The sequence below is a fragment of the Panthera uncia genome (assembly GCF_023721935.1).
Source record: "Panthera uncia isolate 11264 chromosome B3 unlocalized genomic scaffold, Puncia_PCG_1.0 HiC_scaffold_1, whole genome shotgun sequence".
Taxonomy (NCBI): domain Eukaryota; kingdom Metazoa; phylum Chordata; class Mammalia; order Carnivora; family Felidae; genus Panthera; species Panthera uncia.
Genome location: NW_026057582.1, coordinates 30,000,703 through 30,020,021, shown reverse-complemented (window position 1 = coordinate 30,020,021; position 19,319 = coordinate 30,000,703). Strand labels below are relative to the sequence as shown.

General features: G+C 37.3%; 1 protein-coding gene across 8 annotated transcripts in view; it reads left to right on the top strand.

Annotated features, from left to right (window-relative positions):
* PCNX1 (pecanex 1) overlaps positions 1-19,319 on the top strand; it is a 171,424-nt gene that overhangs the window by 133,602 nt on the left and 18,503 nt on the right. For 7 of the 8 annotated variants that reach the window (XM_049612541.1, XM_049612542.1, XM_049612540.1 and 4 more), the window contains 7 exons: positions 2,034-2,142; positions 3,029-3,158; positions 5,919-5,977; positions 7,566-7,781; positions 14,059-14,312; positions 16,028-16,258; positions 16,889-16,989. In XM_049612541.1, the coding sequence (XP_049468498.1) occupies positions 2,034-2,142; positions 3,029-3,158; positions 5,919-5,977; positions 7,566-7,781; positions 14,059-14,312; positions 16,028-16,258; positions 16,889-16,989 (1,100 nt within the window). The remainder of the gene's footprint in view (positions 1-2,033; positions 2,143-3,028; positions 3,159-5,918; positions 5,978-7,565; positions 7,782-14,058; positions 14,313-16,027; positions 16,259-16,888; positions 16,990-19,319) is intronic. The other variant, XM_049612545.1, reaches the window with a different exon arrangement.

Genomic DNA, 19,319 nt, shown 5'->3' with positions numbered 1-19,319 from the left:
CAAGAATCTTTTTGCTGAACCATACTACTACCTTTCTCAATGAAATAAGTTGTGCAATCAGATTATTTATAAATTAAATAGAGTTTAGATTTCATGTTAACGCTGACCACATACAAAGGACTTTGACATATATTATCCCATTTGATAGGTAACAGAGAGCTGAAGCATATGAGCAGCTACAAAACACAATGAAAGCCCAATTTTAGGCAAGTTAGCCTGGTCAGCTACATTGGGATGACTTGGGGAAGAGAGAACCCAAAGGTATGGAGAACAGTTTAAGAGACTGTGACAGTAATTGAGATGTGATAGAGGTCTAACCTAGGATGGGAATAGTACAAGTGGAAAACGTTAATCTGAACAGGTTTTAGTGATAGTCCATTTCAAAATATTGTGCTAAATGTTGTACTAAGTAGCTTCTAGAATATTGCAGTATTATGTTTGCTCGGTCACTAATTTGTATGCATTTTTATCATTTATTTCCTCTTCTAGTGAGCATGGGTAACCAAAGGAGGAAGCCAGAAAGTTAATCAAAGAATTGTTTGTATAAAGAAGCCTGTGGTTTCTCACAAATTTAAATATTTAGACTGGAAATTGTAGGGCATCTTAGTATACTGTTGGGGGAAAAAGTGAAAGTTGCAATAAAATAGAAACAGTCTTTGAAATAGTCTTAACTTGAATTAGTTTGGATTTTCTTAATACTTTCATTTGTTAAGCAAATTGTTCTTGAGAGCATACAGTGTTCCACAGCTGTTCTAGATGCTGAGGCTACATCAGTGAACAAAATAGAGAAAGCTCTGCCCTTAAGGGGTTTGCATTAGTAAGGTTAGGTGATAGAATTTAACAATGATAGTAAGCAAGTAATTTTTAAGAGATTTCTAGATATAGTTTTTAAGATATCATTGTAAGATACACCATCAATTTAATAATCTTACAAGAAAAAAATTACTATGAATGTATACAGAAATTTTTATCCACTACCCACTTATCCATGTAATTGCGTATCATTTTTTCCTCAGTGTTACAGTCAAAATTTGAGTTCAGTCTGTTTCATATTTAGAATCTGAAGTTTTCTGAATCACTGCTTTTAGACCATGAATAATGGCATCTTGATAATACACACACTGCTTTTACTTCCTGACATCCTGATCACGTTAGTATCAAGGATTACCGGCATAAATTTGAGTCACGGAGAAGAATGCAGGAGTTCATCTGCTTTTTCTAATTGGTTGAAGTTGAGGTTTCTTTTTTTTTAATTGGGAGTTAAACAGGTTCATTTGCAAATTAACTGAAATCGTTCAGTTAATTGAGGTGCTTGTTGCCTGAATCATGGCACCAAGTTAGTCTGAACCTCTTGTTTTTAAGATTCTGTGTCTGTTTTGTGAATTGGACCTTGCATTGCCTGCCATGCAGAGGCAATTTTGGACAAACACAGTAATTCTGTTTCAGTGTTGAAGACGTGTTCAACAACAAAACAAATACTAATTTACATAAAATTAAAACGTGTGTTGTGTTTCCATTGACCATACCAATTGAGGTTATGATCAGATGCCTAATATGCACTACTAAATCCTTAGGCGAATAGGCAGTGACAACTGTATTACAACTTTATTTCCTGCCTGGCTGGTTTCAAATTTCTTCTGACATTGTATTTAAAACATACTCTGTTTCCAAAGCACTACAATTTGAGGAGAATGTGTCTTAGGGATAAAAATATGTATGAATTACTTAAGCTTTGCAAACATCTAAATGTCCTACCTTTTTTTAATTCTGCTTGTAGTAGTAGTAATATAGCTAATAGAGGGCATAGAATTTTTTTTAACAGATGAAACACAAATCCATAAATCAGCTAGCTGTCTTTACTTAAGTATATATTCAGTGTTTTGGCAGTTGATTTATCTTTTCCTTTTATGCAAATGGCAGATATTTTCAGTGCCATTTTCTTATAGGAAAAAAATACATTTTAAAGGTCTTTCATTTTCTAATTCAAATATCTGATAAGTTTTTTACTGATTGTTTTTCTTTTCCTCCTACAGCTTTGGGAACTCCTTTATAAATTGCAGTTTGTGTACACTTACATTGCCCCATGGCAAATTACATGGGGTTCTGCTTTCCATGCTTTTGCTCAGCCCTTTGCAGTACCCCGTATCCTTCCAATAAAAGTTGTATAAGAAAGGGCGGTCATATCCTTATTGTGAATGTTGGTTTATAGACATTTAAATTACTAGGTGATAAATTATCAAATATTCTCAGTGCTTTGGGTGCACCCACAGATCATCTGAACATGAGGACAGTATTAAAGTTTTATAATTAATGCTGATTTAAAATTTTATGTTTACAGATATGAGTACTTTTAATAAATACAAGATGTTTAGAAATATTTTTTAAGTACTTATTTGAGAGAGAGAGAGAGTTAGAAAGATAAAATATATCCCAAGCAGGCTCCGCATTGTCAGTACAAAGCCTCATGCGGGACTTGAACCCACAAACCGTGAGATCATTACCTGAACCAAAACTAACAGCAGACGCTTAACTGACTGAGCCACCCAGGCACCCCTAGAAATATTTCTAAATGAAGATTACAAACATTTTTCATAATCATGATTGTAATTTAACTATGTCTAAAATTTTCTAATCTCATCATTTCTTAAAAGTACTTTCTAAATAAAAGTAAAGGTTAGTGACTACGTGGATAGAAATACAGATTTTTTGTTTGTGTAAATTTTAGTTTTATCTTGTGGAAAATTAAAGCCAGCATCTTTATCCCAGGGTAATATATGGACTTTTCCCAAATACGTATTAGCAGATGTTTATTTGATTCCCTTCAAAGCATCATGCCAGGCTGTACTATCCTGGCTTGTCTTCCTACTTGTACCCCCTTATATTGTCCAGTGACACCCTCTTCTGTATTCCTGTGACAAACTTCACATTGTTTTCATTGCGGTAATGACAATGTGTTTGTGAGATGTATTTGTGTGTGTGTGAGTGCTCACTCAAATGAATGTTAAAGTCCTTAACCAGCTTTTTATAGATTCAGCCATGTTGTTTGTTCAGGCTGCTGTATCGGCCTTTTTTTCTACTCCACTAAATCCCTTTCTAGGAAGTGCAATATTCATCACTTCGTATGTTCGACCTGTCAAATTCTGGGAGAGAGACTATAAGTGAGTACAATAAAGCATTTGAAAGCCAATTTTATCTATTTTTTACTAGGAAAAACTATCAACAGCATTATCATAAATGTTTCCTGGTTAATAATTTTTGTGTTGAAATATGTTGCTAAAACTTTATAAATACTCTTGAAGTTTCAAAATCACATAAAATTAGAAGAGTCAGAGTAACTGTTCTATATTTTCTCTGCCATTTTTCTTGAGATTTTTTAAAAACCTAGTTCTTGGTGAACATATTCCTTTTTCTGTCTTTTTTCTTTTAATGCTATTTCTTAGAGTTCCACATTAATACAGCTCTGACACTTTATGCTATACAATGTTATGTCATTATAGCAGTCATAACTAGTTATCTCATAGTTTCCTGAGAAATATCTATTTGTAGAGCTAAATTTTCTATAGATTACATCTGGTTTCTCATGAGCAGAACTTTTTAATGACCATCTCTGTGCATAAAGTATTTTCTCCATTTAGATTTAGTTTCTTTGGCTAGCTGTTTCATCTGATGCCTGCTAACTATCCTTATGTGTAATCTCTCCAAACTTACTTTCTTTCTTTCTTTCTTTCTTTCTTTCTTTCTTTCTTTCTTTCTTTCTTTCTTTCCTTCCTTCCTTCCTTCCTTCCTTCCTTCCTTCCTTCCTTCCTTCCTTCCTTCTTTCCTTTTGGAAAGATTATCCAAAAGGGGAATTACTGAGTCGCGGAACCCAAACATTTTAAAGGCGTTTAACATGTATTGACATTGATTCAAAAAGAGCTTATACTAATTTGTAATTCTATGGGCCATCTCCATGACTGCCTCTTTTCTCTCTACACTTTCACACATCAGTGCACCTAATAGGTGAAAATAGTGGTCTCACCTTTTAAACAGTGGAATAGCTTGTGGATTGGAAGCTTTTGCTCTGGTCTTTTATCTAAAACCACACTTGGTGTTTCTCTTTTTGATGAATTTCTGTGTTACTAATGTTCTCAGGCAATTTAATTTTGGTCCAAAATACTGTCTGTGGCAGCAGTTTTGGTCTCAGAACCCCTTTACTCTCTTCACGGTTATTGAAATGTCAGAAGTTTTTGTTGACACAGGATTTATCTACATATACTTACTGTGTTAGAAATCAAAACTCAGAAAAATTCAAATGTTTATTAATTAGTTTAACAATAGCAACAATAAACCCATTATGTGTTAATATAAATAACAGTTTTTAATGAAAATTACTGTAATTTCTATACCAGCAAAAAAATCAGTGAGAAGAGTGTCACTGTTTTTGTAGTTTTATAAATCTCTTTAATGTCTGGCTCAGTAAAAGACAGCTGGATTCTCATAACTGCTTCTGCAACCAATCTGTTGTTGCAATATGTTGTTTTGGTTGAATTATATGGAGAAAATCTGGCCTCGCACAGACACATAGCTGGAAAAGAAAGAAGTATTTTAATAGCCTTTTTAAACAATTGTGGATATTTCTCTTTGATCTTTCACTAGAAGTCGACACATGGTAGTTTCCTAAAGATTAGTTGCAATATGGAATCTTAAAACCATATCTGTTGTTGGGGAAGAAGAATTTCCTCTACCCTTCAAGATCCTTCTAGCTCAACTAAGAATCAAATTGACATGAGACAGATGAACAGGAGAAAATCAAATTTAATAGTGTGCATATGTGGAATCCACACAGATGTGGAAATTCCAGAGACATGTAGCGTGATACTTACATGAGCTAAGGAGAGAGGTAAGGGTCTTAGGATACAAAGGGGAGAAGATCATTAATAAGAAGGTGAAAGGAGGTGTAAGGAATGTGTTTGTTGGTAAGCTATCAAACTCATTATAGTAAATATACATTTTCCCAAATTCTGATTTTTGCTGAAAAACTTGAATTTTGTTATTGGCAACAGGACAGACTCACTTTCTTCATTTTTGAGAAATGTCTCTCAAGTATGCAAGTCTGAATAATCACAATAAAAGTGATGTTCCATGAAAAAAAAAAAGTACCAAGTGCAGCTTGCAATTCAAACAGTGGCATAAATGCAATCCCTTGAGACAACCATCACACAATATGAAAAAGACCTATACTGAGGAGGTGTGATTTAATAAAACTAATTTTTTTATTGCTTCATTAAAGACATTTTCAATTGAAATGTGAATTTTTGGTTTATTGGTTTTTCTTGTGCATGTGTGGCAGTAAAAAATACAGTTTGATACTAATGCTTTGATTCAAGTTGAAGTGCTGGTAGTCATACCCACCGTTACTTTTGCACCATCAATGCACTTGTCGACTGGTGAAAAAAGTCAGTAACAGCTCAAGATTGTTATGAAAATCAGTTTCATCTGGAAAACTGCCTGAAAGGGTCTTGAGGCCCCTGCTTCCAGTTCTGTGGACCACATTTTAGGAACGACTGTTCTAAAGAACACTGTACCATTGGACATTAATAGATGTACCTTCCCCTTGCAAAAATGTTTCATGCACTGTATATCTCTAAGAACTATATATGGTACACATTTTTAATCAATTTTTTTTTTTGCATTAAACTCATTAATGTCTTTCTACCCACTGTTCAATTTAACATGTTAGGAGATAACTGCTGTGTTTATAATGAAGGTGGGAGAGTAAAAAACCTTACCCCTAAACTACACTACTGAGGAGTTTTAGCAATATGCCAATCATAGATTTTTCTCAGAGATATACATAAAGTGATAATACTTAACTTCAATTATATGGTTTTCTCCTTTTTAATTAAGGCTTAGTAAAAATGTTGTTTTGCCCTCTTCAGCACAAAACGAGTGGATCATTCGAATACCAGATTGGCTTCCCAGCTTGATAGAAATCCAGGTAAAAGTTCCATTTGTGAGTAAAGAAGCAAGTCTAAGAAATGTGTTATTTATATATATTTCGCTTCCTAACTGATTGGGAATCCTCTGTCAGTTCCAAATTGCCATTTCCCAAAGAGTATACAGTAAAACCTTGGTGTGTGAGCATAATTCATTCCAGAAACATGCTTGTGATCCAAAGCACTTGTATATCAGAGTGAATTTCAAGAACCATTGGCTCAGTTGTGATCATGTGACATTTGGTGTCATGTACTGCTTATATCGTAAGACCTCTCTCGTTTATCAAGTTAAAATTTATTAGAAATGTTTGCTCGTCTTGTGAACTACTTGCAGAATAAGTTACTCATGGTCCAAGGTTTTACTGTCTATCCTTTGCTTTTTGTTCTGCTTTAGCAAAGTATATGTGAATTCGAGTATCTACAATGTATATACCCATCTTTTATAAAGTGCACTTTAAGAATGCTCAGAGGAATTAAAAATGCCATTGAAAGATATTGTCTTCCAGAGGTTAAAAAGTAGAACAGTTAAAGTAAAACTGGTCAAGTGTATCAAAGAATATGCAATCTGACCAATAGGTATATTTATTAATATATTTGCTTCCCCTGCTTCCCTGAATATTTAGGTAAATATTCATTTAATTTCATTTAGTTTATTGTGTATAAAGATGTCATGTGAGGGAACCATTCAAGACAGAGCTTCAGTACGTGGTATTTGGGTGGTGGTACCATTATCTAAAGTCTGGCTCCTTAGTTTTGTCATTGGGGAAACATCCTTTTGTCAGCCCATCTGTTAGTAATTGGACACATAGAGGGTGAATCTCACTAATCCAACTGTAAGAAATTAACCAGAATTCCAATGTATTAATTTAATAAAAGAAATCTAACTCAAAGGTAGACTGAAGTATTTGTATCCATTTGACTCTCAGATTCCTTCAAATACTCTGTCTACTTGAGAAACCTAATTAATAATCAAATGGTTTTTGTAACTCTAAAATTGGATTACGTAGGACTAGTTACTTGATAATAACAACTGTTGTCACCACATACTGGTAGATAAAACAGCCATCTCAGCTCTATGTGCTTGGAATACGTCCTTGTGTAAGGGGCTTGGAATTCTCATGATGCAAATGATGCCATTGTGTATGTTAAAAAAGGCCAAATCCTGAATTAATATGCATGCTTTTTTTTTTAACTTTAAAAAAATGTTTTAAAGATTTTATATTATTTTTAAAGTTTATTTATTTATTTTGAAAGAGACAGAGCACAAGCAGGGGAGGGGCAGAGAGAGAGTCCCAAGCAGGCTCCATGCTCAGTGAGGAGCCCCGATGCAGGGCTCAGTCCCACCTGAAGTGATGTCAAGAATTTAGGGCTCAGCTGACTGAGCCACCCAGGCACCCCTGTAACTCTAAATTCTGAACTTCTTCTCATTACCCTGTTTCATTTTTAAATAGAAATTGTTAGGGTATTAATATTATTTTTCTTGTCAAAAAAAATTTCCCTAACTAGAAATTAGCTTTAATATTTTTAACAATCTTGTTGACGTGACAGAGATGTAGGGTAAAGTGTAACATTTTTAATCCCTTCTTACAGGATCAGATGACAACAATCTGAATTCCATCTTTTATGAACATTTAACCAGATCCCTACAACACAGTCTCTGTGGTGATTTGCTCCTAGGACGGTGGGGAAACTACAGTACGGGGGACTGTTTCATTCTTGCCTCTGACTACCTCAATGCATTAGTACACCTTATAGAGATAGGCAACGGGCTAGTCACTTTCCAGCTGCGGGGACTTGAATTCAGAGGTAAGACATTCACCTCTTATTTCTATTGGGTTTTATGTGTTTACATCTCAGATCAAAAATCAGCATAAAATTAGATCCTTAGTCTTCAGAATTATGGAATGAAAAGAGTTGTTAAAAGAACAATTTTTAGATACTCTTCCAAATTTCACATTTAGAGAAGAATCTTTTTTTTAAGTTTATTTATTTTGAGAGAGAAAGAGAGATGCATATAAGCACAAGTAGGGGAGAGGCAGAGAGAGAATCCTAAGCAGGCTCCACTCTGTCAGTGGAGAACCCCAATGCAGGACTCGAACTCATGAACCATGAGATCATGCCCTAAGCCAAAATCGAGAGTTAGATGCTTAACCAACTGATTCACCTGGGTGCCCCAGAGAAGAATCATTTTTGTGGTATGCCAAAATATGTAAAGGTAGCATCATTTGTGTATAACTGACTATGTTCCTGGTGATGTTGAGTTTCTGTTGCTTTCTGCTTGCTGTCTTGTCATTTTCTTTGTGAGAAGTTGCATATATTTGTGAGATGGCTAGCAGCATCTAGAATACTGTATTGTGTGAGGCATAGAGTAGCCAACCAGGTACTTTCAGGTAGACACCATGCCTTTGTCCTCAACAAATGTTTGTTTTGAAGTGAAGCTCCCATAACATCAAAACAGTTTTAAAGGGAACAAGTCAATGGCATTTAGTGCATTCACAGTGTTGTACAACTATTAGAGTAGGCAGTTGGCTAGGTTCAAGCAGGGTGCCTGGAGGTCAGTAAAGAAGAAGCCAGGGCTGGCTGTCTGGAAAGTCAGAGGCCTGTCCTGGCAGGATCTCAAAACAAAGCCACAAGAAGCCCGAACAAACCAGATAGGCCCAAGATGACTGACAAAATAGGCCAGTGACCCCTGACCAAATATGAAAAAAAAGTGTGAAACCTTGCTTTCAAGAAAACCCCACCTCAAGTAGTGAATATTCCTCCCCCAAGTTAACACCTGTCATTAAGTGATAGAAACCCAACCCCCTGCAGGTGCAGGTCTCTTGCTCATTCTCTGTCTCTCTCTTTTGCATTTGCCCACTCAAATCTCATGGGTGTACTTCTGCTTTAATGAACTTTCTTGTGTTGCTCATGTGCTGTGTTGTGCCTGTCCTCGAATTCTTTGTGGTGACAAGACCAAGAGCCTTCAGCCACATCTTTGGGACATGTTGGGTCGAGGCCTCAGGACCTGGAGTCTCCCCGTTTCATCCATCTACACAACCATCACCTCTGTCTTGTTCAAAGCATTGTCATCACCACAAATAAAACCTCACACCCATTAAGCGGTTACTCCCTATTCCCCTACCAGCCCTCAACAATTTTGTATAACGACACATGAAGCTGTTTCTACACAGAAAATCATGTGTTCAGAAACATACCAACTTGATGTTATCAACTGCTATAAGTTGAATATTTTGTAAACATGAATAGAAACTTGTTTTATAGGAATTGAGGAAAGTCATATTAATGTGTAGCTTTTCAATCTAGGGAACATTTGAACTTGAGAGTTTTTAGAGAGAACATCCAAGCTGTGTTTTGATCTACTCTAAGAAGTGCCTTGCATGCTTTTGACTTGAAATGGGAAATAAGAAAGCATTTGACTAGATAGAGGATCAAATCAGGTTTATACCCTATAGCTTTATTTCCACCCTGGTATTGAATCAGAAGGTTTGGACCTTTGTTAGGTAATATCTTTGCTAATGGAGCAAGTGCTTTTCTCAAATTCTTCCATTCACTGAAAGTAAGATTGTACTTGTGTGACACTCAAATTAAGGCACTAAATGTTGATGTTTGTTATTCATTTATGATGTTTGTCATCCAATCTCTGTCTTTCACCATGTCCTATTCTTGTTTTATGATTTGTTTCTGCCTCTCCAACAGAGCCCAAGACCTTAATTCCATCTCTCTAGAGTCTTATCTAATGTTCAGAACTAATCCAACTAGACTCATCCAAAAGTCAGCACCCCCTCACCACGACACCTACTACTGCCGTGACCTTAACTTTTTAAAAAGAATTCACCTTTCTTTTTTAACTTTTTTGTTTTTTTAAACAAATGTGTGTGGGGAGGATATTTTATCTAGCATTTCTGTATGTGTGAGTCAGAAGGGGGCCCTTCTTAGGATCTGCTAATTTCACCATAGTGGTCAGAAACTCTCCAAATCAGAAATTGATCCAAATTCTCACTCTTCCAACTTTCACTCTCTGGTACCGAGTAGATTCAAATAAAATTTTGGACAGATTTTTTACCATTCAGACTCTCACTATTTGCCAAACAAAACTCAAACTTATGTGGGAACATAGCATGTCTTACTACCTGAATTTATGCTGGATTTGGATAGCAAGAGATACCTATAATTCTTTACTCAGCCATAGTGATTTTTTAAAAATGCTTATTTATTTGGGGGAGGGAAGAGAGAGAGAGGGAGAGAGAGAATCCCAAGCAGGCTTCACGCTGGCAGACACAGGGCTCGATATCATGAACTGTGAGATCATGACCTGGGCCGGTATCAGGAGTCGGACACTCAACTGACCGAGTCACCTAGGTGCCCCAGTGATTTTTTCTTTACAGGCAAATTTGATCATATCCCTTTCAGACCTAAAATTTTCAGCGGCTTTCCATTGCATTTAAAATAGAGTTCATATCCTTAGCATGCCCTACCACACTGTTTGTTATCTGGCTTTGCCAGTTTCTCCAAACCCACTTTATCCCACCGTCCTCACTCACTCTAGTCACACTGGCCTTGCCTTCAGGGTCTTAACTGTGCTGTTCTTTACTAAGGACTTTTTACTGCCTTTCCTTTTGCCCAAAACGTACCAGCCATCCCCCCTCCTCCCACCAGTCTTCCACCTGGCTAATTCCTTAATTATCTTTAAGCATTAACCTAAATATCGCTTTCTCAGAGAAGCCTTCTCTAAACACCTAGCCCACATGATTATCTCATGTTGCCATTTATACCTCCTTAGCACTCAGCATGATTATAATTTCATTTTTATTTGTGTTTGTTTGAGGTGTATTTCTCCTTTAGCCCAGAGGTGGCAAACTCTTTGGGCTTTTGGAAGCATGCACATTTTCTGTTGCATATTTTTATTTGATTTTTTTTTTTAAACAATGCTTTAAAAACAAAAACCATTCTTAGTTTGGATTTGGCCCTGGGCTGTATTTTGCAAACCTTTGCAGTAGGTTGTAAGCTCCTCAAGAGCAGGAATCTTGTCTGCTGTATTCATTACTGTGTATCCAGTACTTACTTCAGCAGTTAGCATATAATACATAATTAGTTAATTTTGTAGAATGATCAAGTAAGTATATAGCTGTTTCTCCTTTCTTTTTATTCCAGAATTCTCATGAGGTCTGTTTATGTTCTTGCCTATATCTTGTGATCTTTGGTTATTTTCTTTCCTTCACAGTGTTATCCCCTGTCCCAACTACCTACTGCCTCTCAAAATACTAATCAAGAGTGTCAGTATTTTGCCAAAAAGATATTTGGATCTGCTGAGCATTTTGATGTATCTTCTGGGTATAGTCCATTAAGCCAATTTAATTCCTTGATTTTACTGTGTCTCGTAGTGGATTCTAAATATTAAGTGACATTTAACTAAACAGATTTCTTGATCAGTTTGCTATACATCTTGGTTAAATCCCTTTATATTTATTTCATTTCCATTTTTATTTTCCTGATATTCTTAATATTCTTTTCCATGTAACTTTTATGTCAAAGATTTATCAATCATTTTTTTGTCTACCAAAATTTTATTATAACTTCTACAGTGTTAACTTTTTATTTGTAAATGTTACTTCTGCCAAGCACAGTTTTCCGGGTCAAACTTTATAGGTCAAAAATGTATTATGCTAATGGAATTCCTCTCGGTTTTTACTCAAATTACTTTTGACATGTCTGTTTTTCATAATTGCCAGTTTTATTTAATTTCATCAGTAATATTCACTATGAAGTGACTGAAAGACATAGCTAATCCAGGAAATAATTGGTAATGGGTTCCTTATAACGTATTCTGGAATCCCTTTCCAGGTCTCAGCGTTCTTTTTTTCAGTTGCTAGTATTAATTCCTATGCTTTTTAATGACTTTATTTTCTAAGCCAAATGTATTACTAGGGTATGTTGGGGTAGGAACTGTTCTTGGGATTTGCATGGTAGAGTAAAAACACCCCACGTTAATGCAGTTACTCAGTTCACTTTATTCTGCTGCTCTGAACAAGGGTCTCATTCTGTCTCCTCAATAAATGTCAGCATCTCCAAGTTCCCTCTTGCCATGTGTTTTTTCTATATACTGCTCACAAAGTGATCTGCACAGAGTAGAGCTGTCTTTCATTGTGTCTCTCCTTTACTTAAAAACCTTTGGTCTAGTCAGACCTTCCAGAAAGATGACAAAATGAATAAAATGAAGTAATAACATAAAATCTAAGGAACAGACCCAGCTTCATGCCACACTTTTAAAATGCCAGTCTCAGGATGTTTCTTCTAGAAACTGAATAATTCTTTGCCCTCTCTAGCCTATTCTGGCACATGGAAAAAGGAGAATTTCTCCAGGCTTGTTACAAAGCCAGTGTAATACTGATAACAAAATACAACTAAACTGACTAAAAAAGTAACTAGTTTAACCCACATGTGGCCATAGATGCAAAATTTTTCAGAACCCAGAATCAGCAGAAACCAGGAGTTCCTTTTTTCAGGTTCCTTTTCCTAGTTGAGTCATTTTCATTTTTTAAATTAAGTATTAGAAAGCAAATTAATAGAATTCATCTTTTAATAGGTTATAGGAGAAGACAATAAAATACGATGTTCCAGAAGATGCTAGGAGACTTTTGATTGAATTTCATTTCCTTTATTGGTCTGAAAAATACTTCCTAAAATCACACACATCCTTATTCTGAAAAGGGAAAAAAAAAAGTTTGTGAATATAGATCTGTAGTCATGAGCGTGTGTGGTGGTCAGCTGCAGCAGACATTCCTGTTAATGTCAGGTTCAAGCCAGGGTTTTTCTTTTTACCATGGTGTGACATTATTCCGGAAGTACTCAGCAATGTATTTGAGTAAGAAATGAAACAGCAGAGCTGTTCAGAGTTCTAGAGTGATAAACAACATGGCTCTTGAGCCCTGTCCCAGCCTACCTCTTCAGCCCTATCGTTCACACCACCACCACCAAAAACCACCACCACCACCCGGGTTGGTTTTCATGGCATCTTTTTCTCTCAGAGCAGTGTTTTTCAAACCTGGATGGTGTATATGTTCTCTTTAAAGAAAAATATTATCGTAAAGTCTCGTATAAGTTATTTAGCCTAAATATGTGCCTTTATAAAATTACGTGTAATCCCCTTATAATCCTTATATAAGGAATTTACTAATTAAGTGGAAGCAAGACCACAGAACAAGATAAGATAAAAATTAACATCAGTGTGACAGGTGATATCTTACTGGCACTAGATTGCTGTGGATGTAATTGTGTATTCCAATTTTGTATTTTCCCTTCAGTAACACTAATGCAGGAAATGCCTGTTTGGTATCTTGTATAAAAGAATGTAACTTCAAAGAATTGTTTGCTAGTGCCAAATAATCAGATCTCATAACTAATTAAATTTTATCAGCAGATAAGCTTCAAATGCCAATAATGTAATTTTAACAAATTATTGTTGGAATTGGCAGCAGAAGAATTATGTATTTAAGATTAAATTATCATGAACCTTTACAGTTTATATATCCAAATAAGCAGGATGTACATAATATTCCTGCTTGCAGTACGGACATGATACTGATAAACAGAGCTCAGATTCTTTTGAGTTCTGCATGTCTGGCTATATTGTGTGTCCTGTGACGATTTACTTCTAATTCAGTCCTTCCCTTATTGAATTAACTCAAACCTTCATGAGATGTCCCTTTACTCATTGGCCTTCATTTGACATAAATGCTATTGTAAACCCAAATTTGAAAAGTTTGGGATCAGTGAATCAAAATTAAGAAGGTTACTGCGCAAATTTTCAGAACCTTCAATGCACTAATGCATGTTGTGATTCTTCAGGAAATGAATATATAATATGTCTACTTGCTGGAGCTTCCTGTAGTTTGTTAATGAAGATTCCAGGGCAAATCAGTCACATACTTTCAATTACTATAAAAGGTGTCCTTTTTCTAAATTTCTTGTGTCTTTGAAGCACTTATTTTTCTATTTCATATTTTTTTTTCTCCTTTGTATTCACTCGTGTCTTTCTTTCTCTCTCTCTCTCTCTCTCTCTCTCTCTCTCCTTCTCTTTAAGGTACTTACTGTCAACAACGGGAAGTAGAGGCCATTACTGAAGGCGTTGAAGAAGATGAAGGATTTTGCTGTTGTGAACCTGGTCATATTCCTCATGTGCTTTCATTTAATGCTGCATTTAGCCAGCGCTGGCTAGCTTGGGAAGTGATAGTCACTAAGTATATTCTGGAGGGGTATAGCATCACTGACAATAGTGCTGCTTCTATGCTTCAAGTCTTTGATCTTCGGAAAGTACTCACCACTTACTATGTCAAGGTAAGGGAATGTGCCTCGTTAGATCTCCTGATAGTTGGAAGTTTTTTTTGGGAAAGACGTATGCATATTTTTTGTACCTGTGCTTTGCTTCTAAGTAGTGATTTAAATTCTCTAGCATCCAGTAAGTCAGTAAAGTATACCTATAAAGGTCTTGCTGTTTCTTTAGTTGGGCTTACTCCATTTGTTTATTAATAATAATAGCTATTATTTGTAGTTCATGTGTTTTAGGCACCAGGCTAAGGAATATGCATATATACAAATATATGTATCTTACCCAGTTTCCTAAGGGAGTATCACATCTCTGTTTTACAAGTAAACAAAAATCAGATGTTACCCGTCCCAAGTCCTCTAACTAGCAAGTGGAGTTACGGATTTAAAACATAGGCTTGTCTGACTCCTGAGCCCTTGCTGTTGACCACTGCTTTGCACTGCTTTCAATAAACTGAATAAAAGTATTGCAAGATCTGGGAGTTCCCCAAGACCACCCTCACTTGTGACACCAGCTGCAGGGGCCACTCTCAGATTCAGTAATTTGCCAGAAGGACTCACAGAACTCAGCAAGGCCATTATACTCTTGATTAGGATTTATAACGGTGGAAGGATACAGATTAAAATCAGCCATGCAAATAGGCATAGAGGGCAGGGTCCAGAAACACCAAGGCATGAGCTTCCAGTTGTCTTCTCCCGGTGTAGTTGTGCACACAATGCCCATTTCTCCCGGCAGCAAATGTGTGACAGTATTCACAGAGTATTGTCAACTAAGGAAGCTTGCTTCAGCCACGGTATATAGAGTTTTTATTGGAGTGCAGTCACTTAAATGTGGCTGACCACCCACACGGCCAGCCTTAGTTTCCAGCTCCTCCAGAGGTCATGGCTCTAAGCCCCAAGTGAACAAAGAGTCTTAATCAGCCAAGGCATTCCAAGGGAGTAGAAGTTATTTCCCAGGACCCAAGGGCAGATACCAAACCTCTCTTTGGGCAAGGCTAGTTCTTTACTACACCGGTATTCTGTTTTTGCTGAAGATTTTACAAGATTACAGCACAGCTATGATTTGGCGGCCTGCAGACAAAGCCAATATTTTCAAGAGGGAAATGTGTGCTAAATTTCGGTGACCCATGTCTGGATTTTCCACATCTATTTTACTTCCTCTATGTATCACCTTATTTGTGCTGATTGGGATGAATGTTAAATCTTATATTTAATGTTTGGTTAAACCCAACCTCAGGGAGATAGATTTTATAGTTTTTACATGCTGTGCGTCTGCATGTGTATATGGGATTTTCCAATTCTGATTCTAAATAGATATATTTCTGTCGCTTTATTATTATAATTCTATAACTTGACCTAGTATCACAAGCTGATTTAATAACTTTCTATGAGCAATTTCTCAAATCCATCACAGTAAAGTTTTTCTGCCTCTCTTAAAATACCCTAAACTCAAAAGTTCTAAAATCAATAGAATTATTTTGAATTTGCCTTGCTGAATTTATGGTTGTGATTTTTAAAGTATTAAATTAACTGTTCATCCAGAAAGACCTGAGGTACATTTTTTACAGCATTCCTAAAATGTATTCTTACAGTATTGAGCTAGAATAAAATATTAAGTTATACAATCAGTATAAACTGTTGGCATTTATTTAGTGAGAAATTGGAGTTAATCCAAATTATAATTTAACCTGGATTTTTTTTTTTTTTTTAAATCTTTTCCCCATTAGGGTATCATTTATTATGTTACAACTTCTTCTAAGCTAGAGGAGTGGCTAGCTAATGAGACAATGCAGGAGGGACTGCGTTTGTGTGCAGATCGAAATTATGTTGATGTAGACCCAACATTTAATCCAAACATTGATGAAGACTATGACCATCGACTAGCTGGCATATCCAGGGAGAGTTTCTGTGTGATTTACCTCAACTGGATAGAGTATTGCTCTTCCCGAAGAGCAAAGGTAGAGGTTATTTCATTTATAACTGTTTGAGCCTATTTTTTCAGAGATGGAAAGACTATCCCTGTTTGTTATTATGAGGTCAGTTTTTCCAGATCTTTCTCTTCCTGATCATCTGAGTAAGAGAATCTGCAGTTGTTAAAAAAAAAAAAAACAACTCAGAGGTTGAGGGGAAGCAATATTCTCCAGATAGCAATTTGATTTTCTTTACTATAGTTATAGTCACTGGGAGGGTAATACAGCCATCACTAATAGCCAGCTTATGTCCAGAAATAACTAATTAATAGATAGAATATTGTATTTTCAGGAGAGGACGTTATCAGTAATGGTGTATACCAGTAAATACTTTGAGATGTTTTGCTAAGGTCCTTATACTTTATAAAACAGCCAGTTTTTTAAGTTTGTTCTGCTATTATAAAGTATTCGATTTTACTTAAAGGTTTCAAAGAGCCTCCTCATACATATTGATACTTCATTTTATACTGATTTGCTAAGCTTCTTCTCATTAGAACTATTTGAAGACATGGAAATTGTATGCTAGTTGAGTTCTTCATTCTGATTTGTTAAATATCTTCTGATTTGTTAAAATACCTTTATACCTTTCTGATAACTAATGTTCTTTGTTTTTTAAAGCCACTGGATGTAGACAAAGATTCATCCCTGGTGACTCTTTGTTATGGACTTTGTGTTCTGGGACGGAGAGCTTTGGGGACTGCATCCCACCATATGTCCAGGCAAGGAAGGCATTTCTGTTTTCAGGAAAAGAGTAGGGGGAGTTATATAACATAAATCTGAAAAATCTGAAATAGCTTTTCAGAATGCTTATTCTATGCTAATTTATTGCAAAAGTCTCTTCTGATACTGGTTTTTTATAGATCTTTGAACATAGTTGAGTTCTCTCAAGTGGTTAATAGCTGGCTTTTAAAATTCACACGTGTGGGTAACTACTGGTAACAAAAATTTAATGGAGTTAAGTCATTTTTAATAATCACCCCATAAAGTTTATTGGTCTCCCCCTGTTTTATATCTGTTTTTCTAATGATTTACCTCTTTTTATTTTTCCATATATCCATGTAGTTTTTGTCCAGAGCATTTATGCTTTTAATATGGCTAATCTAGTACATTAGATTTAGGGAGTATAAATATAAACTGAATTTCTTGACATACGCATCTTAATGAATTAGAATTAAGAAATTTTACCTGGTTTAGATTCTTTTGGGAGGGTTCCGGAAGATGGCGGCGTAGGAGGACGCGGGGCTCACAACGCGTCCTGCCGATCACTTAGATTCCACCTACACCTGCCTAAAGAACCCAGAAAACCGCCAGAGGATTAGCAGAAGGGAGTCTCCGGAGTCAAGCGCAGACTAGAGGCCCACGGAAGAGGGTAGGAAGGGCGGCGAGGCGGTGCGCGCTCCACGGACTGGCGGGAGGGAGCCGGGGCGGAGGGGCGGCTCGCCGGCCAAGCGGAGCCCCCGAGTCTGGCTGGCAAAAGCGGAGGGGCCGGACGGACTGTGTTCCGACAGCAAGCGCGACTTAGCGTCTGGGAGGTCAGAAGTTAACAGCTCTGCTCGGAAAGCGGGAAGGCTGGAGGACAAAGGGAGGGAGAGCTGCTGAGCCCCCGGACGGCAGAGCTCAGCTTGGCGGGGAACAAAGGCGCCAGCGCCATCTCCCCCGCCCATCCCCCAGCCAAAATCCCAAAGGGAACCAGTTCCTGCCAGGGAACTTGCTCGCTCCGCGCAAACACCCAACTCTGTGCTTCTGCGGAGCCAAACCTCCGGCAGCGGATCTGACTCCCTCCCGCTGCCACAGGGCTCCTCCTGGAGTGGATCACCTAAGGAGAAGCGAGCTAAGCCTGCCCCTCCACCCCCCGTGCACCTTGCCTACCCACCCCAGCTAATACGCCAGATCCCCAGCAACACAAGCCTGGCAGTGTGCAAGTAGCCCAGACGGGACACGCCACCCCACAGTGAATCCCGCCCCTAGGAGAGGGGAAGAGAAGGCACACACCAGTCTGACTGTGGCCCCAGCAGTGGGCTGGGGGCAGACATCCGGTCGGACTGCGGCCCCGCCCACTAACTCCAGTTATACACCACAGCACAGGGGAAGAGCACTGCAGGTCCTCACCACACAAGGGACTCTCCAAAATGACCAAACGGAAGAATTCCCCTCAGAAGAATCTCCAGGAAATAACAACAGCTAATGAACTCATCAAAAAGGATTTAAATAATATAACAGAAAGTGAATTTAGAATAATAGTCATAAAATTAATCGCTGGGCTTGAAAACAGTATACAGGACAGCAGAGAATCTCTTGCCACAAAGATCGAGGGACTAAGGAACAGTCATGAGGAGTTGAAAAACGCTTTAAACGAAATGCAAAACAAAATGGAATCCACGATGGCTCGGCTTGAAGAGGCAGAGGAGAGAATAGGTGAACTAGAAGATAAAGTTATGGAGAAAGAGGAAGCTGAAAGAAAGAGAGATAAAAAAATCCAGGAGTATGAGGGGAAAATTAGAGAACTAAGTGATACACTAAAAAAAATAATATACGCATAATTGGTATCCCAGAGGAGGAAGAGAGAGGGAAAGGTGCTGAAGGGGTACTTGAACAAATTATAGCTGAGAACTTCCCTGAACTGGGGAAGGAAAAAGGCATTGAAATCCAAGAGGCACAGAGAACTCCCTTCAGACGTAACTTGAATCGATCTTCTGCACGACATATCATAGTGAAACTGGCAAAATACAAGGATAAAGAGAAAATTCTGAAAGCAGCAAGGGATAAACGTGCCCTCACTTATAAAGGGAGACCTATAAGACTCGTGACTGATCTCTCCTTTGAAACTTGGCAGGCCAGAAAGGCTTGGCACGATATCTACAGTGTGCTAAAAAGAAAAAATATGCAGCCGAGAATCCTTTATCCAGCAAGTCTGTCATTTAGAATAGAAGGAGAGATAAAGGTCTTCCCAAACAAACAAAAACTGAAGGAATTTGTCACCACGAAACCAGCCCTACAAGAGATCCTAAGGGGGATCCTGTGAGACAAAGTACCAGAGACATCACTACAA